The sequence below is a fragment of the Athene cunicularia genome (assembly GCF_003259725.1).
Source record: "Athene cunicularia isolate RWA chromosome 1 unlocalized genomic scaffold, athCun1 chr1_part1, whole genome shotgun sequence".
Lineage (NCBI taxonomy): Eukaryota > Metazoa > Chordata > Aves > Strigiformes > Strigidae > Athene > Athene cunicularia.
In genome coordinates this window covers 2,410,879-2,429,060 of record NW_020799091.1, presented here as the reverse complement: position 1 = coordinate 2,429,060, position 18,182 = coordinate 2,410,879, and the positions used below count along the sequence as shown (strand labels likewise).

The 18,182-nt window shown below is 50.1% G+C and overlaps 1 protein-coding gene across 2 annotated transcripts in view; it reads right to left on the bottom strand.

The window, feature by feature from the left end:
• CAPN5 (calpain 5) overlaps window positions 1-18,182 on the bottom strand; it is a 58,850-nt gene that overhangs the window by 24,701 nt on the left and 15,967 nt on the right. For both annotated transcript variants that reach the window (XM_026848774.1, XM_026848782.1), the window contains exon 2: window positions 17,531-17,707. In XM_026848774.1, coding sequence (XP_026704575.1) covers window positions 17,531-17,692 — 162 coding nt within the window. In that variant the 5' untranslated portion in view covers window positions 17,693-17,707. The remainder of the gene's footprint in view (window positions 1-17,530; window positions 17,708-18,182) is intronic.

The following is an 18,182-nucleotide window of genomic DNA, read 5'->3' as shown; positions in this document are numbered from 1 at the left end:
GAGCCAAAAGCTCTGCAGCCAGGCCAGGAGGATTAAATGTCAGGCTGATAGCAGAACCAGCACGGGGGATTCTGCACAGGCACCACGAATGGAGAAATTTAGGGAGGAGGTGAGCTCATCCGTACTCAGGCACCAAGCACATCGCCTCTCCTCTGCCCGGCTTCTGCCAGGCTGCCCTCCTCTCTTCTCACTCCCATTCAGAGCCTGGCCAAGAAAGCACTTAAATAACAGAGGGTGTTAAGCAAGTTTCATGTGACACACTGCTTCTTTTTTTTTTTTTTTTTTTTTTTTTTTGATCAGTCCAGTTTGGAAGGTCATGTCCAGCTGGAGGCTAGAAGCCTGACTAAGAGCTGGAAGAATCTTTTCCCCTTTGTTATTACATTTAATTGCAAGGGGGGAAAGTAAAAGCAGATTTTCCTTCTCCCCCCACACCTTCCAGTTTTTCAGGCTGGCTGCACCCAGAATAACATGTTCCCTCAAAACTTTGCACACGAGGACTTGCAGTGACTCTGCCCATCGTGGGGAGAAAAAGAATCGCTGCTTTGTAAGCACCTCCTGCTATCCCCACCTAACCCAGCCAGCACCACAGACCTGAAAAATAACCTGAGCTCCATCCAGACACAAACCGGGCAGCGACCAAACCCAAGGGAGAGGACTAATTCCCTTCCAGTTGCAGGAGGTTGCAATAAGCGCTAGAGGGAGGCAAGCTGACAGCCACCAAAGGGAAGAACCACATGCACTTAGCATGGCTGAGTGCAGACAGGGCTGGGAGAGAAGCAGTGGGGTTTCATTCCTGTTTCATACCACCGAGGAAGCACCCAGCAGCAGGGGATGCGACCGTCCTGTCCGCTGGTGATGGGGATGTCTGCAAGATCAGCTCTTAGTGATCCTGCTCAGTGGGGCAGAGGCATCGTGTTTGTCCTGTTTGAGGACCACAGCTGCCCTTTCTACCCTTGGGTGTATCTGCAGCGTACAAAAAAGGAGTCACTTGGTATTATGTAGACAGGGGAGAACGTGAAAGCATGACAAACATATCCTGCTGGACAGAAATTAGGTAGAGGGTGTCAGATGCTCAGGGACCTTTCCGAAGAGCAGAGATGCCACTTATCTGTGATTTCCCCATCACCCGGAAAGAATCTGCCAATTAAAACCCTGTGGTTGATCATTTTAATAGAGGGAAGCCCTATGTACTCATCAGAAGAGCAGCCTGCCCTGGCACAGATGAGGGTGCAGCTCGTAAGACCCGACTCTCTTGGAACCGTGGCAGCGTCAAAGATGCCACAGCTGGAAACACTCATGCCAGAGCAGGCTCCCTTTGCAAAACACAGTTCTCACGAGAATCCTCACAATTCTCAGCTTCTCTTCCCACTAATGCAGATGGATCCCTAAGGGCATAGCGTTCTTGAAGGATTCATTCAGGCAGCTCTTCAGACCCTGCAGTAGGCGTTTCCCATTCAGGTGCACACTCGGATGTGGTGTTTCAAGGTGCTTTTGGTCCAGCGTGGTTGTGGCTGAAAGCACACACTTGCTCTAAAGCTTAGCAGCCCATGGACTTTTTATTTAAACCTCTTTCCCTCGTAATGTGAAAACCCCGTGGCAGTTTGCAGCTGAATTGGAAGCTTCCTAGGATAAAGGTTGCTAAATGCCACAATCCTCTGCTGTGGCAGGGAGTGACAGCCTCTCCCTTGACCCGGGATCTCGCATGCCTGGTGCCTGGAGATGCATCAGGCCTCGGAGAAGGAGTGATGCTTTGCACGAGGATCAGCCCAGCACAACATACAGGCCTGGCTGGAAGGAAACACCACGTTAGCTCTGCACAGAACTTGTGCAAATCCCAAAATGCTCAGTGAGTCTTCCCAGGTGTCCACCCTGAAGGGCAGAGAGGGGCTGCCATGATCCCAGCAGAAGGATCACACCCTCAAGCCCTGAGACTGAGCTCCATCCCAGTGGGCTCCTAATGATCCTAAAGCACAGAATCACCAAATCAATGCAGTTAGAAGGAACTTCTGGAGATCATCCAGACCATCCCACCTACTCAAAACAGGGTCAGCTAGAGCAGATTGCTCAGGACAGCTTTCAGGTTTTGAGTATCTCCAGGGATGGAAACTCCACAATCTCTCTGGGAAACCTGTGCCAGTGTTTGGATCACCCTCACAGTAAAAAAGCCTTTTTCTCATGGTTAAATGGAATTTCATGTTTTTCACTTCATGCTCACTGTCTCTCATCCTGTCATTGGGCATCACTGAGAAGTCTGGCTCTGTCTTTTCCATTCTCTGCTATCAGGTATTTATACACATTGTTAAGATCTCCCTGAGCCTTCTCTTCTCCAGACTGAAGAGTCCCAGTTCTCTCAGCCTCTCCTCGTGTCAGATGCTCCAACCCCTTAATGCTCTTCAGAGCCCTTTGCTGCACTCGCACAGGGCAGGGCAGCATTGCTTCCTTGCTCTAATGCTGCAGAACTGAGCTCAACAAGTTAAGACTCATCCATGGGTCAGTCTTCCCAGCAAAACCTCCTGAGAAGGTTTCCCAAATCTCTTAGACTGGAGCTTCCCAATATTAAATTACTTGGATTCTTCAGTCCTCACTGAAGCTGCTGAGCTCCCACTCACACATTTTGGCACTGGTCTAGACTGCGTGACCTTCAGTCCACAGGGATGACATTCCCTGGGTGCTCTGCCTGTACTGAGGTGGGAACAAGTGGCCAAGGCACTGCTTCAGCAAGGCTGCAATGCCCCCAGGATTGCACGGAGTCCAGTGGGGCCCTGGTGTGTGATGCAGCACCTTCAGGGTGCAAAGCACACTCAGAGCCATGAAGCACCATGCCCACATGCAGAGGTGGGTGATGAATTACAGACCAGCGGGAACTAGGTCAAAAAGAGCCAAGAAAAACACTGAATCTAGTTTTCCTTTTCCTGCGGACACAGCTGAAAGAGATAAAGAGCTTGTTCTGCAGCCCGACTGAATTACAGGGCCTCGTGTTCCTATGTGCAAGGGGAGGAGAGAAGCAGAGATGCTCTGATCATAGGAGGTCATCACCTTGGTTGCCTCCCCTCCCTCCGTGCAGCAGACAGAAACCAGATGAGCAAAAATATTGACCCAGGCAGGCACTTCGCCAAAAGACAAGCACCACATCACCCTCTCAGCACCAGAACCGAGAGAAGAGGGCAGCACTCAAACATGCACACCCACACACACCCAGAGCGTGGGTTCAGGCATCAGCCACCACAAAACCAGCTCAAACTGCCCCGTGGCACCCAAGGCTTCAGCAAACAGTGAGTCCATCCTGTCCCTCATCACATCACAGCCAGACCCTGGATTGTGGCTGTTCCTAGTCTGGACACAGATGGCAAACAGCAAGGAAGGGCAGGGGAAAGCCAAAAGCTGTGGTTGCAGGCAAGCTATGGCCTCGATGTGTTGCTCTTAACTCTGCCTTGGCCAAGAGAGCCATCCATGGGTCTTTACCACAAGGAGAACTTGTCTTGAAGGATCCCAAGGATGCTAAGCACCATCATAGATGATCTGCCCTCTCTGAAATGGCCACTGAGCTTCAGGCAACAAAATACAATTTAAAGAAAGCCTGTGCAGATGGTCCTACGGAAAGATACAGCCTGATAACACAGGGAGGGCCAAACTAATGATTCAAAGTTCTGGTGGTTCATATACGCCTTCCTACATTCTTCTGCCTGCAAGGGATGTGGGGCAGAGGTGGAAATCAGAGCTGGGGCTGGGAGAGGACTTTGAGGTCCCTGCTGATGAGAGGCTGATTGCAGAGGCGCCAGGTCTGGCTTATGGGAGCCCAGAATGGGCCAGTTTGCTCCCTCTGGCTTTGGGTTATTGAAGTCCATTAAGGAAAAAAAAAAAAAAAAAAAAAAGGCTCAGTCAGTGCAATTACCTTGCACTTGGTGGTGTAATTTCGCTTCCCACCAAAAAGTATGTGGGCTCTTCCTCTGCTCTCCCCTTTGGCACTCTTTCCCCCAACACACATGATTTCACTCCAAATGCATTTAAACCAGAAAATATCACCCTCATCTTCTCCAGTTAGTTCAATTCCACCCAGGGTAGTAATGAGCAAATCACCCTCTAATTGCCTTTAGAATTGGTGACTGTTTTTATCATAAATGTTTCCCAGTGCAGATTTCTGAGCTTTCAATCCACTGGGGATCTGGATTTTGTCAAGACAGCTGTGGGGAGGGACAAAACTAAGGGGTGGGGTGGGGGGGAATAACCATGTGACATAAAACATCTGCTGCATGCCAGGACCATTTTTTACTAACAAGATTTTGCAAGGAGCAGACTAGTCTAATTGCATCGCAGAGCCCGGCTGTTTGAGGAACAATGCTTTCACTCAGACTTGCAAAATCAGCAAGATAATCTATTAACGTGGCTGCTCTTCCCCCCTCCTCCTGGGCAACGGGGAACCAAAAGGATCCTGTATCTTAAATGTCACTCACGCAGCCAAGAGAGCAAGAGGCGTCCAAGCACAGAGAGCAACGGTGACGCAGCTGACACAAAGGTCCCCGTGCTGCCTTGCTGCAGGTACCTGCATTGGGAATGTGATTTTGCAAAAAGGGCAATTAAAAAAATTTTGCACCAGGGTAGGGAAATAGGGTGAGTTTAGAAAAACAGGGTTCTATGTTTTCAGGAGGATTATTCCAGAATCATAGAATCACAGAACGGTTTGGGTCAGAAGGGACATTTAAAGACCATCTAGTCCCACCCCCTGCCATGGGCAGGGACATCTTCAACCAGACCAGGTTGCTCAGAGCCCCGTCCAACCTGACCTTGAATATTTCCAGGGATGAGGCATCTACCACCTCTCTGGGCAACCTGTGCCAGTGTTTCACCACCCTCAGAATAAAAAATTTCTTCCTTAAAGCTAGTTTGAGTCTACCCTCTTTTAATTTAAAACCATTACCCCGTGTCCTATTGCTACGGGCTCTACTAAAAATTCTATCCTCAGTGGCTCAGTTTCACATACATCAAAGGACAGGTTTGGTTGGCAATACCTATACTCTATAAAACTGCGCAGGTTTGTGTTGCCTCAGTCAGTCATCCCTAACGCTAATCCACCCAGAATGTCTCAGTGTATACACATTTGTACCTGCTATCAGCTCTCACACCATGTAAAGGGCGTCGGACACTCCACCCACAGCAAACAGGACTCGTTTGTAAAGGGAAGCGTCAAAAAAATACACTCCCCCACCCAAGCCCACGACTCTGCTTGTGTACCTCAGCACCACACTGTGATGTTTGTTTTGGCACCAGGAAGAGCGGGGACAGTGGAAAATAAGATCTAAAGGACAATGTGCCGGTTTAGCAGCCTTGACAGGTCCCTCTGCGGTTTTATCTTCCGGGTGTCCAAAGTACGAAGGCACCAAAGAAGTTTCTGCTAAAGCAATGAGATGGGGAGAGATGCAACATGCTGTGAGAGCACTGCACCTCCCCAGGAGCAGACCGAGAGGGAGAAGGATGGGAAGGAGACTGGAACCAGTGCAGAGACCTCAGACCCACCGTTCCCGTTCCTCCCACCCGCACTCTTGGAGAGCCTCACCATTACTCAGCCCAGGACTTCTTTGGTCTCTACCCAGCCAAGACTGATGCAGAGGCCACCACACCCTGGTTTTTAGCATCTCCATGCATTCAGATGCAGATCTCCCTAAATTGCCTCTCTGACAGTGAGTTGTTTTGATGTGTCTGGTTGCAGAGCCACTAAGAAAAAAATAATCCCTGGATCCTGACAGCCCTGAGATCTGCAGATCTCAGCACTGAAGCAGGAAGGTCTTCACACGCCTCACAGACAATCTGGGGAGAGGGATGCTCAGAGTGGTAAGAGGACATGCCCCAGGTTATCCCATCCAGGGGCAAAAGTGTTTTCAAGTCCCAGCAGTCTGGTCACCACACAAGCCTGTCATACTTTTATGGAAATGATGTCACCTGGCTCCTTTTCATGCAGCATCACCTGAGCCAGCCTGACCCTTGCAAGTGCACACAACTACAGTCTTATGGATTGAAGGAGAAGACGCTGAGCAAACGCAGCAGCTCTCAGATGTCTGCACCTGGTCTCCTTCCCTTAAATCTGGGCTCTAAGGAGCTACACCAGAGAAGTGGAGGAGAAACAAAAATAAGCTCCCATGGCTGTTCTAACTTTAACACCCTGTGACAGATATACCTCTCGGATTCACAACAGTGCTGCTGGTCACTTTCTCCCAAGTCCCCCCATCCTACATCATACCCCAGTCTTGAGCTCTCCTACGGATGTCCTTTGACCAAGCTCCCTCGGGATACTGTTAAGGACTTGCAGGGCGAGGAACAACCCTGGTTTGGCAGCATCATGGGTTTAAAATACACCCACCCACCAAAGCCTGTCCTCTCAATGTGGCACGTTGCATCCTCAGTTGTGCCAGCACTTCTGGTTGTGGAGTCTAACCTCAACCAAAGGAACTGCTTTGGCTCGAAACTCTCTGCATCAGGCCCCAAACTTGTTCTTGCTCACAGTCATGTTGGTAGAAGTGAGGGACTGTGAACCACAGGCATGAGCCATGAAGATGTTCCATAGCTTGCACCACTTCTGAGCCATCAGTCCCCACCCTGGAGGACATGGTGGTGGGTATGTGTTGGTGGAGAGGAACCTACTGAAGTAAACCCTGCTGTGAGAAACCACAATATTTTGGGAGGAATGGTCCAAAACCACCCACTCAACACAGAGCTATTAGGAAATCCTGGAGCAAGCTGATGTGGTCACAAGCTCAGCTGCGCTGTTTCTGCCTCCAAGTAACATAATTCAGGTTTGGCACTCATGCCTGCTGAACGCTGCCCTGCCTGAATCCCAATTCCTGTGTCTCACCAAAAGCCAATTTTCTAAAACTGGATTTAGGAATCTAAATCACGCAGGGTTTGTTTTGTTCTGTTATTATCCTAAGAGTCAAGTTATTAATGGGAAAAGAAATAACCCGAAGCTGCAAAGGAAAATTACCTCCGCCCTCCACTGTGCATATCTCAGATCAAAACCTCTTTACTTTTCCACGGGGATACCTCCCACATGCCCTTGAGCCACACTGTTCCAGGGTGAGAAACTGCCCTTTGGTTTGTGATGGTGTCATATTTATAGCACAGCAGCATCTTGATCCAAGACCAGGATTTGACCCCACAACAGTCCAAGTTAATCCCTGACTAAGCAATGACAATGAAGAAGTTATCATGAGTTTAAGCCATGTAAATAAATTACTTCCATGCCACACCTATTCTGGTTATTCATACCCTGGGTGTAGCTTTACAGAGAAACCCACTTTATGAGAAAACCACTCTCTAGAAATCCAGGCTTATGAGCTTCTGTTAGCTGTGAGAAGGGACAAAAAGGGGCATTATTTAGAGAAAATGATTCAGCCGCCAGGAAAAGGCCAAGCTCCTCCCACTGTTGAGAGAAGGAAATGGGAGAGGAATTTGGCAGCAGTTTTGGCCATAAGAACCCAGAGTTAACTGTCCCTGGCTGGCACCTCCAAGGGGGTATTCACCAAAAAGGATGAAGCCTGTATTTAACAACCAGTGGGGATCTTCCCATGAAGACATGGCCTTGAGTCATGAAACTGCAGTTCACAAAAACGTCAAACTCAAGCACCTCTCCTTGGTAACATCACTTTCCCCTACGGTGATTTCCTCCTGACATGGCTCGACTTTCCCAGTAACACAGGCAATACTCAGCATTTCCAGACAAGGCTTTGAAGCCTTCAACTCCTGCTCAGTTTGCTGCCGGTTTACTGAGAGACACAACAATGCACGTACAGCAGCAGCAGCCCCCAGACAGGAACACGCACAAGCTCTCCCAGCAATAGGTAGCACAGAGTCTCCACACAAACTTACTACATAGTTTACGCAGGTTGTATACAAGCTAAACATGTGTATGGTTAGACTTTTAGCCAGTTTACCCCATAGCGGGCTAAGAAAGCACTCTGTTTATGTGTTTCATGACTAATTCTTACACAACCTCTATCAGTGGTATTTGTATCAGACCACAGTCAAGTTTTAACCATCCGTGACCACTCTCTATTAAGATGTTTTGTCCAGCCTTTTCCTTCTTGGAGGGCAACTGGGAGGAGCGTATCACCGAGCTGTGGTTTCTTCCCAAAGATCCAGAAATATTGAAGATGTGGGAGGCTTTGTTTTGTCTCGCTGTGAACACACAGGTCACCCCTCCCAAGATGCAGTCTCTTGCCCTGTTGGACAACACTGGGTTCAGCCCTCACCTGAAGGGGACAGATGCTTCAGTTTACCATTGTGGACCCTTGTGAGATCTGAGCAAGACACCTCAAGGGGTGGAGAAGTGGTGCCAGCTTGTCCCTGCCTCACAGGGACTGGGAACAGTGGCTGAAGCACTGATAGCTTTTAGGGCACCTGAGTAGCCCAGGCTAAAAAGGGGGTGAAGCCAGAGTATCCGGCAAACTCCCACAAGAACATCACCCTGGAGTGCTGCTGTTGGCTGCACTTTCTATGCCGAAGGATAGTCTAAGAGGGGTGGATTTTCACAGAGATGAGCATCCAGATGAGGATGTGAAGGGGTCAACAGATGACACAGGTTGGCACCCCGCTGTGCAGGCTTGGTCTTGGCAAGCTCAACTACCAAGTGCCTGTGCTGTGCTCCAGGGCACTGCCAACACCTGAAGGCTCTGTCCTTCCTCAGGGATGTTTTTCATTCTCCTCCACCTCTCCAAGTGCCCCAGTTCAAGACTTGTCTTGTCTAGGGGTGCCTCAGGCATAGCAGGGAGCTGAGCACCAGCCCCCTACCACCGCACATGTCAGAGAGACAGAACACTGGTAGGGGACAGATGGCCAGGAGCGTGGGTAGGATGGTCCAGAAGGGCAGCACAGTCCCAAGTAATTCCCCCCCCCCCCCCACTGCACAGCGTTTCAGCACACACAGGTCTAGATGATTGCATTGGGCTGAGCGCCTTCGCCGAGGACAAAAATCCCACCCTGCACTGCACATTTCAGTCTGCCTCATAAACAGGTTTGTGTTCTTTGCAGGGCTTTGGGGCAGTATTTTCACAGGCTCTGTGTTAAATTATATCTATCAGAGGAGAAACAGTGTCATTGCACTTACTGTCAAAATGCATCGGGGTTTTATTTTAAAAAGGGATGACTTGGAGTATTTAATGCTCTGTACAAATAATTCAGATGGCATCAATTGTTTGGCAGCAAGGAAAGGACAAGCCCTTGCCCTGGAGTGTTCACAAAGACAGACGCTAGCTGCATTTATTGATCCCTGGTCAGCCCATTAATGCTCCTGGACTGGACAGGAGTTCGGGCTCTGCTGAGCGAGGCAAGAAGGAAGGATGATGGAGAGAAGGCTTGCACCTGTTTCTTTACAGGTGTAGGTATCCCTCTGCCCCAACCACACATGCATTACAGTGCTACCACACATTTAAAGGGAACAGAAATGCAGAAGCAAGAGAATATGCACACAAGATCCAAGGGTTGTATGCTGAAGCTAAGCCAATTCACACTTAAAAAAAAAAAAAAAATAAAGAAGGCTGGGACTGGTCTTTAAAGCAAGCGATCCAGAGCCAAGCTGGATTTTCCTCTCCTGGAAAAACAAAACTGGATGTCGCTTAGAGGAAGCAGGTCAAGTTTAGTTCAACGGGGAGTTAATTCAAGGAAGTGCCATGACCCCTCATTACGCAGAAACCAGCCGACGCATCGACAATGGTCCCCTCTGGCTTCAAATTTGCCAGACCAAGGAAACATCTTTTCTGCTCCAACCGCAGGGTCAGCGTGGCTCCAGCTGCTGTCCTCCCACCAACGCTTGTTCCTATTTGTTTCTTTCTTTAACCACTTCTTGCAACAGCCAGACTCAGCCCTCGGTTTTACTGCACGTCATGCTTTATTTTCCTTCTGCAAGAGGCAGCACTGTGCCTGATCAAGTCTTTGCACGGGGACTTTGCAAGGGACGTTTGTTCCAGCAGGACCAAGCCTGCCCTTAATACAGGCAAATCACCCCCAAATCCCATCCTCTCTGATGGCTCAAAAATTAGGGCTGACAGGCAGTGCGGCGTCTCCCATTTTGCACCAAGGTTAAAAGCCTGGGCTGATCCAGTGCGTAACTAGCTCTGTACTGAATGTGCCCCTCTGGTAGCCCAGAGCCAAATCCGGGAGGATTTACACCATTCCCTCCCATGGAGCTCAGAGGGCAGCAGCTGCCCAGGGCTCCTTCCTGCAACACCCTTTGCTATCGTTATGCTCTTCCCCATCACCAGCACAGTAATTTCCAGACAACAACACGCAGTTGCATTAGGAAGCAGGCAATGAATCTAAACCACTGATTTTACTGTTGGTTTTGCATTTAAGGCTGTGTCCTTCTGATGCCGAGGTCAGAGAGAATTGGCAGGCTAATTTCTTATCAAAGGCTGCAGTGAGCTGTACCCACGCTGGGCAGCTTATCACACCCCATCCTCAAAGGGGCAAAGGGGGACACTGTGTTTGCCCGGCACCATGATGAAGATCCAGCGAGATCTGCTGAAACGCAGTCAGGGTCATGTTTAATGAGAGGAGAGACCTTTTAAAATAAGCATAAACAGTAACAAAATTTCTCTTGTCCATCCTTGAGGGAAAGGGATGGGGGGGGGAGCCTGCAAATGGTTTAAAAATGTAAAAGCAAGGTTAATTCAGAGATTGCATTAAATGGTGACCAAATCCCCTCCTGGCAAGGAGTGACCAGACTGGCAATCAGTTCCAGGCTTTACTGAAAACAGCAGATAAATTAACAGGTGAGCAGCTCATAAATTCCAAAGCTGAGAAATGCAAAGGCCTGGAAGGACTGCGACTCCCATGATGGATCACAGACAGATGACAGACTCTGCTCAGAGCAGACGGTCCCTCAGTCCATCCAGCAGCACGGAGGAGCCACAGCATCAGTGCTAACCTCAAGCACCCTCTAAGCAGGACCAAAACTGAATGAGACCGGCCAAAAAGCTGCAAAAAGCTGAGCAAAGACATCCCTGCAACACAGGTGCCAGAGGTCAGTGTTTCTGGCAGAAGAAGGTCCAAGTGGGATACAGGGGCACCAGGAGGTTATCGCTCCTTGACCATTGCCATTTTAATTCTCATCTGCTTCAGGTGAGCTCTGAGAAGCAAAGAACTGCAAGAACTTAATCTCTTTCTTCCCCATTATCTTCACTCTTGTGTTTTTGCCAGCTTCCTAGCCTGTGCTATACACTGGGGAAAAAGACCTTTTAATGCAGAAATTTGCGGGCAGGCAAGTGCCGGTCCTGCTTTTAGTGAATTAGTTCATTGACTCTTTTCCCCTTCCAGGAAAACCCTGCGGGGATTGATTGTATAACCCTCACTCAGCAAGTGAAAGGAGCTAAGTGCTTAATAACACAAGGAAAAGGGGATCTGAAAGATGCTCTCCCATCCTGCTACATCTCCTCATCCTCCCAACACAACAGCATCTAATTCAGGAGGCAATGGGTATAATGGACAAAACCGCTATACGCATGTCAGTCTAGATATATGTGAGGCTGACAGAGAAGTAGCTACTGAAAAATGATACTTTCTCAGTTTCTAAACCAAGAGTTCTCTTGTCTGTCTGGAAAAAAAAAAAAAAAAAGACAAAAACCACAAACCACAGGGGTGTGAATGAGGCATCTCTCCCCAGTGCCACAGTAGGGCTGAAAATGCCATGGCCCTAGTGCCCTAAGACCTCCTGCTTCCCACGATTTTTCCCAAAATGCCTGGCCTCTATCTCTCCAAAACTGACTCTGACTTTCAGACTTTCCCCTCCAAATGACATTGCCTCTGCACCCAGATAAAACAATACTGCCATTGAGCAAGAATCTACCTTCGTGCTGTTTAATCAGTGACAACCTCCCTTGACAATTCCTGCAGAGATAACTCGGCACTTGCAAGCAAACACTGACGAGATATAAAAATACTGAGAAACAGAGTCAGAGGGCAAAACTCTTCTCCTGGAGACAGGAGGGTGTAGATTACATCCAAGAGAGTTTTTCTCTGATGGTTGCAACCAGCCAGGCTTGAACTCACAGTGCAGAGGTGCAGCTCAGGTTCAACCATCACCGCACGTCACCTTGAGCCACCCAGTCACTGTGACAACAGCCTGCTTGGAAACCCTTGTGCTTTGTCACAGCCTCTCTTGTCACAGCACCTTTGGTGCAGCTCAGCACTGAGTTGCCACCATGTTCCCTTCAAGCATTTTTGGGATCTCCTGCCCCAACCACTCTGCCTCTTACGGAAGACCATGAGGCGCCTCTGCAAAGTCCTGTGTGACACTGCTCTGGACGGAGAAACACTCAGCATACAGCAGCCCAGTTTGCCTCCCAGGACAGGGAGGAAAAAAACCTTCCCCAGGTTCAACCTTGCTCCCTGGAAAGAGCTGAAGGACCAGAGCACGCAGTCCACATGGTTCAACATCACATTTGTGCGTGGCGTAAGCCTCGCACCAGGTTTCGTTTGCTTCCCACAGGAGCACAGTGATGCCCAAATTCGTCCTGACTAGTGACCAGTCTCAGCTGCAGGTCATCACCTGGTGGACTGAACCTGAACCAGATGGCCCTCCTTGCTGCAGAGAGAAAGCATGCCCTTGCTAAGGCCCAGGGGTACCTAATTTAACCCTGTACCAATCCCATGGCACCACTTGAAGTGACCTGGACCCAAGAAGAGAGTTCGGGACAGTGATGATTCGAAGAGATGAACTGTTTTCCCACAGGGTAGATGAGTCCCTTCTGCCCTGGGTCATCCCTGTTTTTTTTTTTTCCCAGGGGATCAGCAGACATGGCCAGGTGCCCCAGATCCCCCTTATTTCTGTCTTCCAGCCTGCATCTCATCCATCTCTTTCCCTGCTTCTCAGTACCACCCTTCTCCATTTACCTACCTCCCAAAAGCCCGGACCAGCTCACCAATGCACAGACTAAAACTCCCACACTGCACTGCCAGCGTTCCTGTCTCAAACGGGGAGTGCCAAACCCAGAGTTTGAGGACTAGGCTAAGACTTTCTCTACGGGTGGTACTTCTTGCCTGAATACAGAGACCTCCCTTGCCTTCCTATGGGAGCAGGCAGAGTGCGAGAGAGAAGGAGTTTCGAGCGAGGAAGTAGGATTTGGGCTTAGGCCAAAACGCTAGGTTTAATCTGTAATGAAACAGCCAAGTGTTACTGCCAGAAAGAGCCACTGATGCTCCCCTAGCCAGCTCCAAAGTCTGCTTTGGCTCAGCAATGAGCATCCAGTCTCATTTTTAAGTGGATGCACTAAAACCAAGATCTTCAGGACCCCCTTCCCAGCGTAGGCTGATGCTGTGGCTTCCCTCCCTCCAATACACCCCAGCAATTAGCTCTCTGGCTTTGCTGGGCTGCATGACGAATATGTCCGGCAAACATCCCCTGAAGCCAAAGCCCGATTAGAGGGCTCAAACAGCTGCTCCCTCTGCAAGGATCTGGCAGCATCCAGAGCAGGGCTGGAGGCCAGGGGAAAGCAGGGAGGAAGGGAGGGAGGAGGGAGGACACCCCTCTGGAAAGAATAAGGCTGAGCCCGTTCCAGGAAATGCTGCAACGCCAGATGCAGGAGGAAGTTGAAGCAAAATAGCCTGACCTGGGAAGGGTTATTCATGAGCTGTCCCTTCAGCCTTGTCTTTTCGCCCCTGCCCAGAGAAATCTCAAGCAAGAGGGAGATCACTGCAGAGACTGCCTTTTTTTTTTTTTTTTTTTTTTTTTTCCCCTCCCCACAAGGCAACCTTGGGCTTTGGGAGCATGTGGAGAAGCAGAAAGGATGATGCCAAGTCCTGGTTGAGAAGGAGGGGATGCACACACAAGGGATGGACTGTTTAGGTCTGTATTATTGTCATGTAAATACATGGGAATGAGATGCTGCCTCTGCCAAAGCTCATGCCCACTACCCCACTACAGTTACTTTTCACTTACAAGTGCTTTGCTTGAAAAAGTTAGTTCCTATGTATCACTTCTCTGCATAGATCATAAGCGACAGCCTTTCTGGGAAAGCAAACAGTTGTTTTTAATAGCTGATGCCTTTTATTTCCACTCTTCACCCACTCTGCTGTCACAGCAAGGCTGGAGGCATGATGAGCTCTTGCATTTTATCAGGCAGTTGCAGCTGAAACTCTCCAAAACAAACCATGGCCATGGCCCTGAGAGATAAGAGAGGTGTGTACGCACCATCCCCTCCCTGCAGACAGCGTCCCTGGGACCAGCAGACTCCATTTCTGGGTCAGGAAATCTCACAGAAGAGCATGTGCCAAAAGCTGAGAGTATCCCTCTGTTTGTTTTTTCTAAACAAGAATAAAATGTGGTTGCCTAAGGAAAAAAAAAATTGTTGGTTGTAATAGAAAGAGGATGCTGTAGGGGCTTAGTGTGGCTTAATAACTGTATCGTGCAATTACCACACAAGCAGAGCAGTTGATTGGGACTTTGCGGACATTTTGGACCCTACTGAATACTGCATTAAATTGGAGAAGCCGATGGTGTTTCCCATTTGCTCTTGCACACAGCGAAGTGGTGAGATAGATCAAGATCCCTAACATCCAGGTGCATTTGCTCTCTTGCAGAAGATGCTGGGACCTTTTGCTGGGCTCTGCCCCTTAGAAAGCTGCTATGAATTCAGGCAGAATTGGGTCCAGCAACTAAAACTGTCGCTTTGCATGGGCTGGCTGGCACAAAGCAGTTGTTCTCCCCGTGGAATTCAGTCACTTTTGCCAAAACGGACAACTGAAAGAAAGAACCTGGAGAAGTCCTTTAGTGAGAGAAGGCTTCTGGGAACTTCAGCAGTAACCAGGGCAGATGTGAGCTCAAATTCTTTTTTTTTATGGTGATTTTATGGTCAAGGCAGCTAGAAAGGTCTGATCAAATGATCCTACCAGACAGTGGCATCAAGGAGTCTGCTATTGCTCAGCACAGACTCCCTCCGGTGCCGAAATTGCTGGCAAAGTTCCCTTTGTTTGGCGCAGAAACAGTGTAAGAGGGACCATCTCCACGTGTAGTTAAGCTCACAGGACCTTGTTTGGACGTGGGACCTGCTTCCAGCACACACTCCCCACTGCCAGCCCATGCCAGAACAGATCCCTGTTCAACCATCCTCTGATAACTGCTTTACCTTTAAAGGTCCCTTCTAACCCAAACTATTCTATGATTCTATGAAACCGCAGAGCTGGCTGGTTGGAAAGAGCTGGAATTCACTCCAATTTCAGCAGGGATGGGCTTGGACTAGATAAGCATGCCACTTTGCAAGTGAAGACCAGGAGGTCCAGAAAGCTTTCTTAGAAAGACCTCATGCTCTCCAGAGCAAGGCAGCAAGAGGGTGATACCTTGCTGGATGACCTCAAGTCTTCCTAAGCAAGAGAGGATGCAACATGCCTGAACACCAAGGGCTGCACGTGAGCTGAAAGCCAGAAAAGCAGATGGAGAAAAGCTCTGAGCCGTAGATACTCAGCAGAAGACGAGCACGCTTTGCCCCTCTATAGTTGGATCCAACCCTTAGACATGTGGCTGAATTAAAGTGTGTGTATCTGGATGCACACCAGCAAGGGAGTGTCAATACAGCCTTTAGTACCAGAGAAATTTGTTCAGAAAAAGGCATCACCTTATCTGCTATATAAATGGGATGTGCAAGGTGTGTTCATGTTGCCCCCCACAGCGATACCAAAGCATGGTGGGCCCTGTCTTCAGAAGGCAGCTGTACACAGAGCATCTTTCCATTCCAGTGGATAAGGGGAATAAACGAAAACACACAGAGTTTTGCACAAACCCTGCATCCAGGCAGAGCAGAGGGAAGCCAGACCTCCTCCCACGAGGAGCCCGATGGGGTGATGGGGGCCCAGCCCCTCCTGCCACACAGAAAGAGCCCGTTCAGCTCCATCCCTCTCCTCACACAAAGCCTTTTTGTCCACCCCGCCAGACCGCCCTCACCCAGACAGACACAGCACTGTCTTGCAAAAGGCCAGCTGATTTTCTGGGCTGCTGGTGGGGACAAAGACGACAAACGACAGCTCAGGCGACCCTGCCACGCTGAAATGCCACCAAGCTGTGTGCGAAACAGCATGGGCTGGGCAGCGAGGGCTACTTCTCCCCACAGGCAAGGAAGGGAACCCGGGTGTGTTAGATGCTGTGATATTGCCTCTCCCCACCTTCAATTATTGTTGCTTCCTGGAACGCCTTGTGTTTCATGGCGGTCAGAGAAGTGGCCTCATGGTCAAATCCAAGCAGGTGGCCATGCCAGGACATACAATTACCCAAGACATAGTGCCCTCAGGCCCTGATGTCCATCTTTTGGGCAGGCACTGAGGATAGAAAAAGGGGGACAGGCATCACTGGGGACAGGCAATGTTACTCCCAGCCTGCCACAACCTGCCTCCATGTCAGACACAGCAGCGTGGAGGACACCGTGATTTTTGCAGAGGACATGCAGAGGACACTGGCTTTGCACAGAAGAGGAAGGATGACTATGAGCCAGCACCGTACGCTGGCAGCCCAGAAAGGCCCCGTGTGCTGGGCTGCACCCAGAGCAGGGGGGGCACAGGGCCAGGGGGGGATTCTCCCCCTCTGCTCCGCTCTGGGAGACCCCCCTGCAGGGCTGGGTCCAGCTCGGGGGCACCAACAGCAGAAGGACACGGACCTGCTCCAGCGGGGCCAGAGGAGGCCACGGAGATGCTGGGGGGGCTGGAGCACCCCCTGTGAGGACAGGCTGGGAGAGTTGGGGGGTTCAGCTGGAGAAGAGAAGGCTCTGGGGAGACCTTAGAGCGGCCCCCCAGGGCTGAAAGGGGCTGCAGGAACGGGGGGAGGGACTCCTCATCAGGGGGTGTAGGGATAGGATGAGGGGTAAAAGTTTTAAACTGAGAGAGAGTAGATTTAGATGAGATATAAAGAAGAAATTGTTCCCTGTGAGGGGGTGAGGCCCTGTCACAGGCTGCCCAGAGAAGCTGTGGCTGCCCCCTCCCTGGAAGGGTTCAAGGCCAGGCTGGACGGGGCTTTGGGCAACCTGGGCTAGTGGAAGGTGGCCCTATTGTGGCAGAGGGGTTAGAACTGGATGAGCTTTAAGGTCTCTTCCACTCCAAACCATTGTGTGATTCTATGATGGGTTAGACCACCTACCTTTCAAAGTCCCCAGAATCACCTCATTTACCCAAAGCTTATTTTCTTTTCCCTTTCCAAATGGACCACCAAGAGTATTCAGAGACAACACTTTGCCCTGCTGAACCCACCGGGCTTAACAAGAGAACCCAACACCAACCTGGCCTGCAAACCATCTCTCTGTTTTATGTATGGGGAAACTGAGTCACAGAGAAGCCTTCTTTGCTCTTGAGCCACACAGGGGGCAGAACAGCCTGGACCTGGGTGCAGCAGGTCTCCCTGGCATCCCAGAGGCTCACGATGCTGAGCGTGGGCAAATAAACCCTGCTGGGGAGAGCAGATGTTGGCTGGGGCTTGGCACCTTTGGCGAAGGATGCGCTGTGCATTGTCAGGGATGTCTGAGAGCAGGGATGAAGCAGTGGCGAGGTGCAAGGGGACAAGCACACTTACTTTTGGCCGCTTCCACTGGATGCCCTGGATCCTGGACTTGTAAAACAGCGAGTCGTCGTTGGCAGGGAAAAGCGGGTCCTCAAAGAGCTGCTTCCGCCTCTGACACTCCTTCTTCAGGGAGGCGTAGCGCTGGTTCTCGTATGGCTTCACCGAGGAAAACATCCTTCCCCACCGGCCCTGGGAGGACAGGCAGAGCGGGAGTGAGATGGGGCAGTGTCTGGCCAGGGACACTCAATCCTCCTCTGCAGCATCTGGGCAGCAGGACCAAAAAGTTGTGGCTGGAGACAACCACCCAGCCTCTGTCTGTGACTTCCCCCAGATCTGGCTGTCCTACATCACTAGACCCCACATTTATAGTCCCATGAAGTACCTCTGGCTCACTCCAGGAGGTATCAGCATGTTCCATCACCAGTTTAAACAGGCAAGGAAAATCCTGCATCCAGATGAGGAGAGATGGAAGACTCCTCAAAGCTTGGGTGTACCTTGCAGATCCCTTGGACTTGGGCCGCCTATTTCCACCAGAGCTGGCCAAACACCCCTAAAGCAGAAAATGTAGGAGATGATAACTGGTGTCCCACCTTTTAGTGAATTCGTAACTCATTTGGGAAAAAAAACAGCCTTTGGAGGAGAAGACATCCCCTGCAAGATGGGC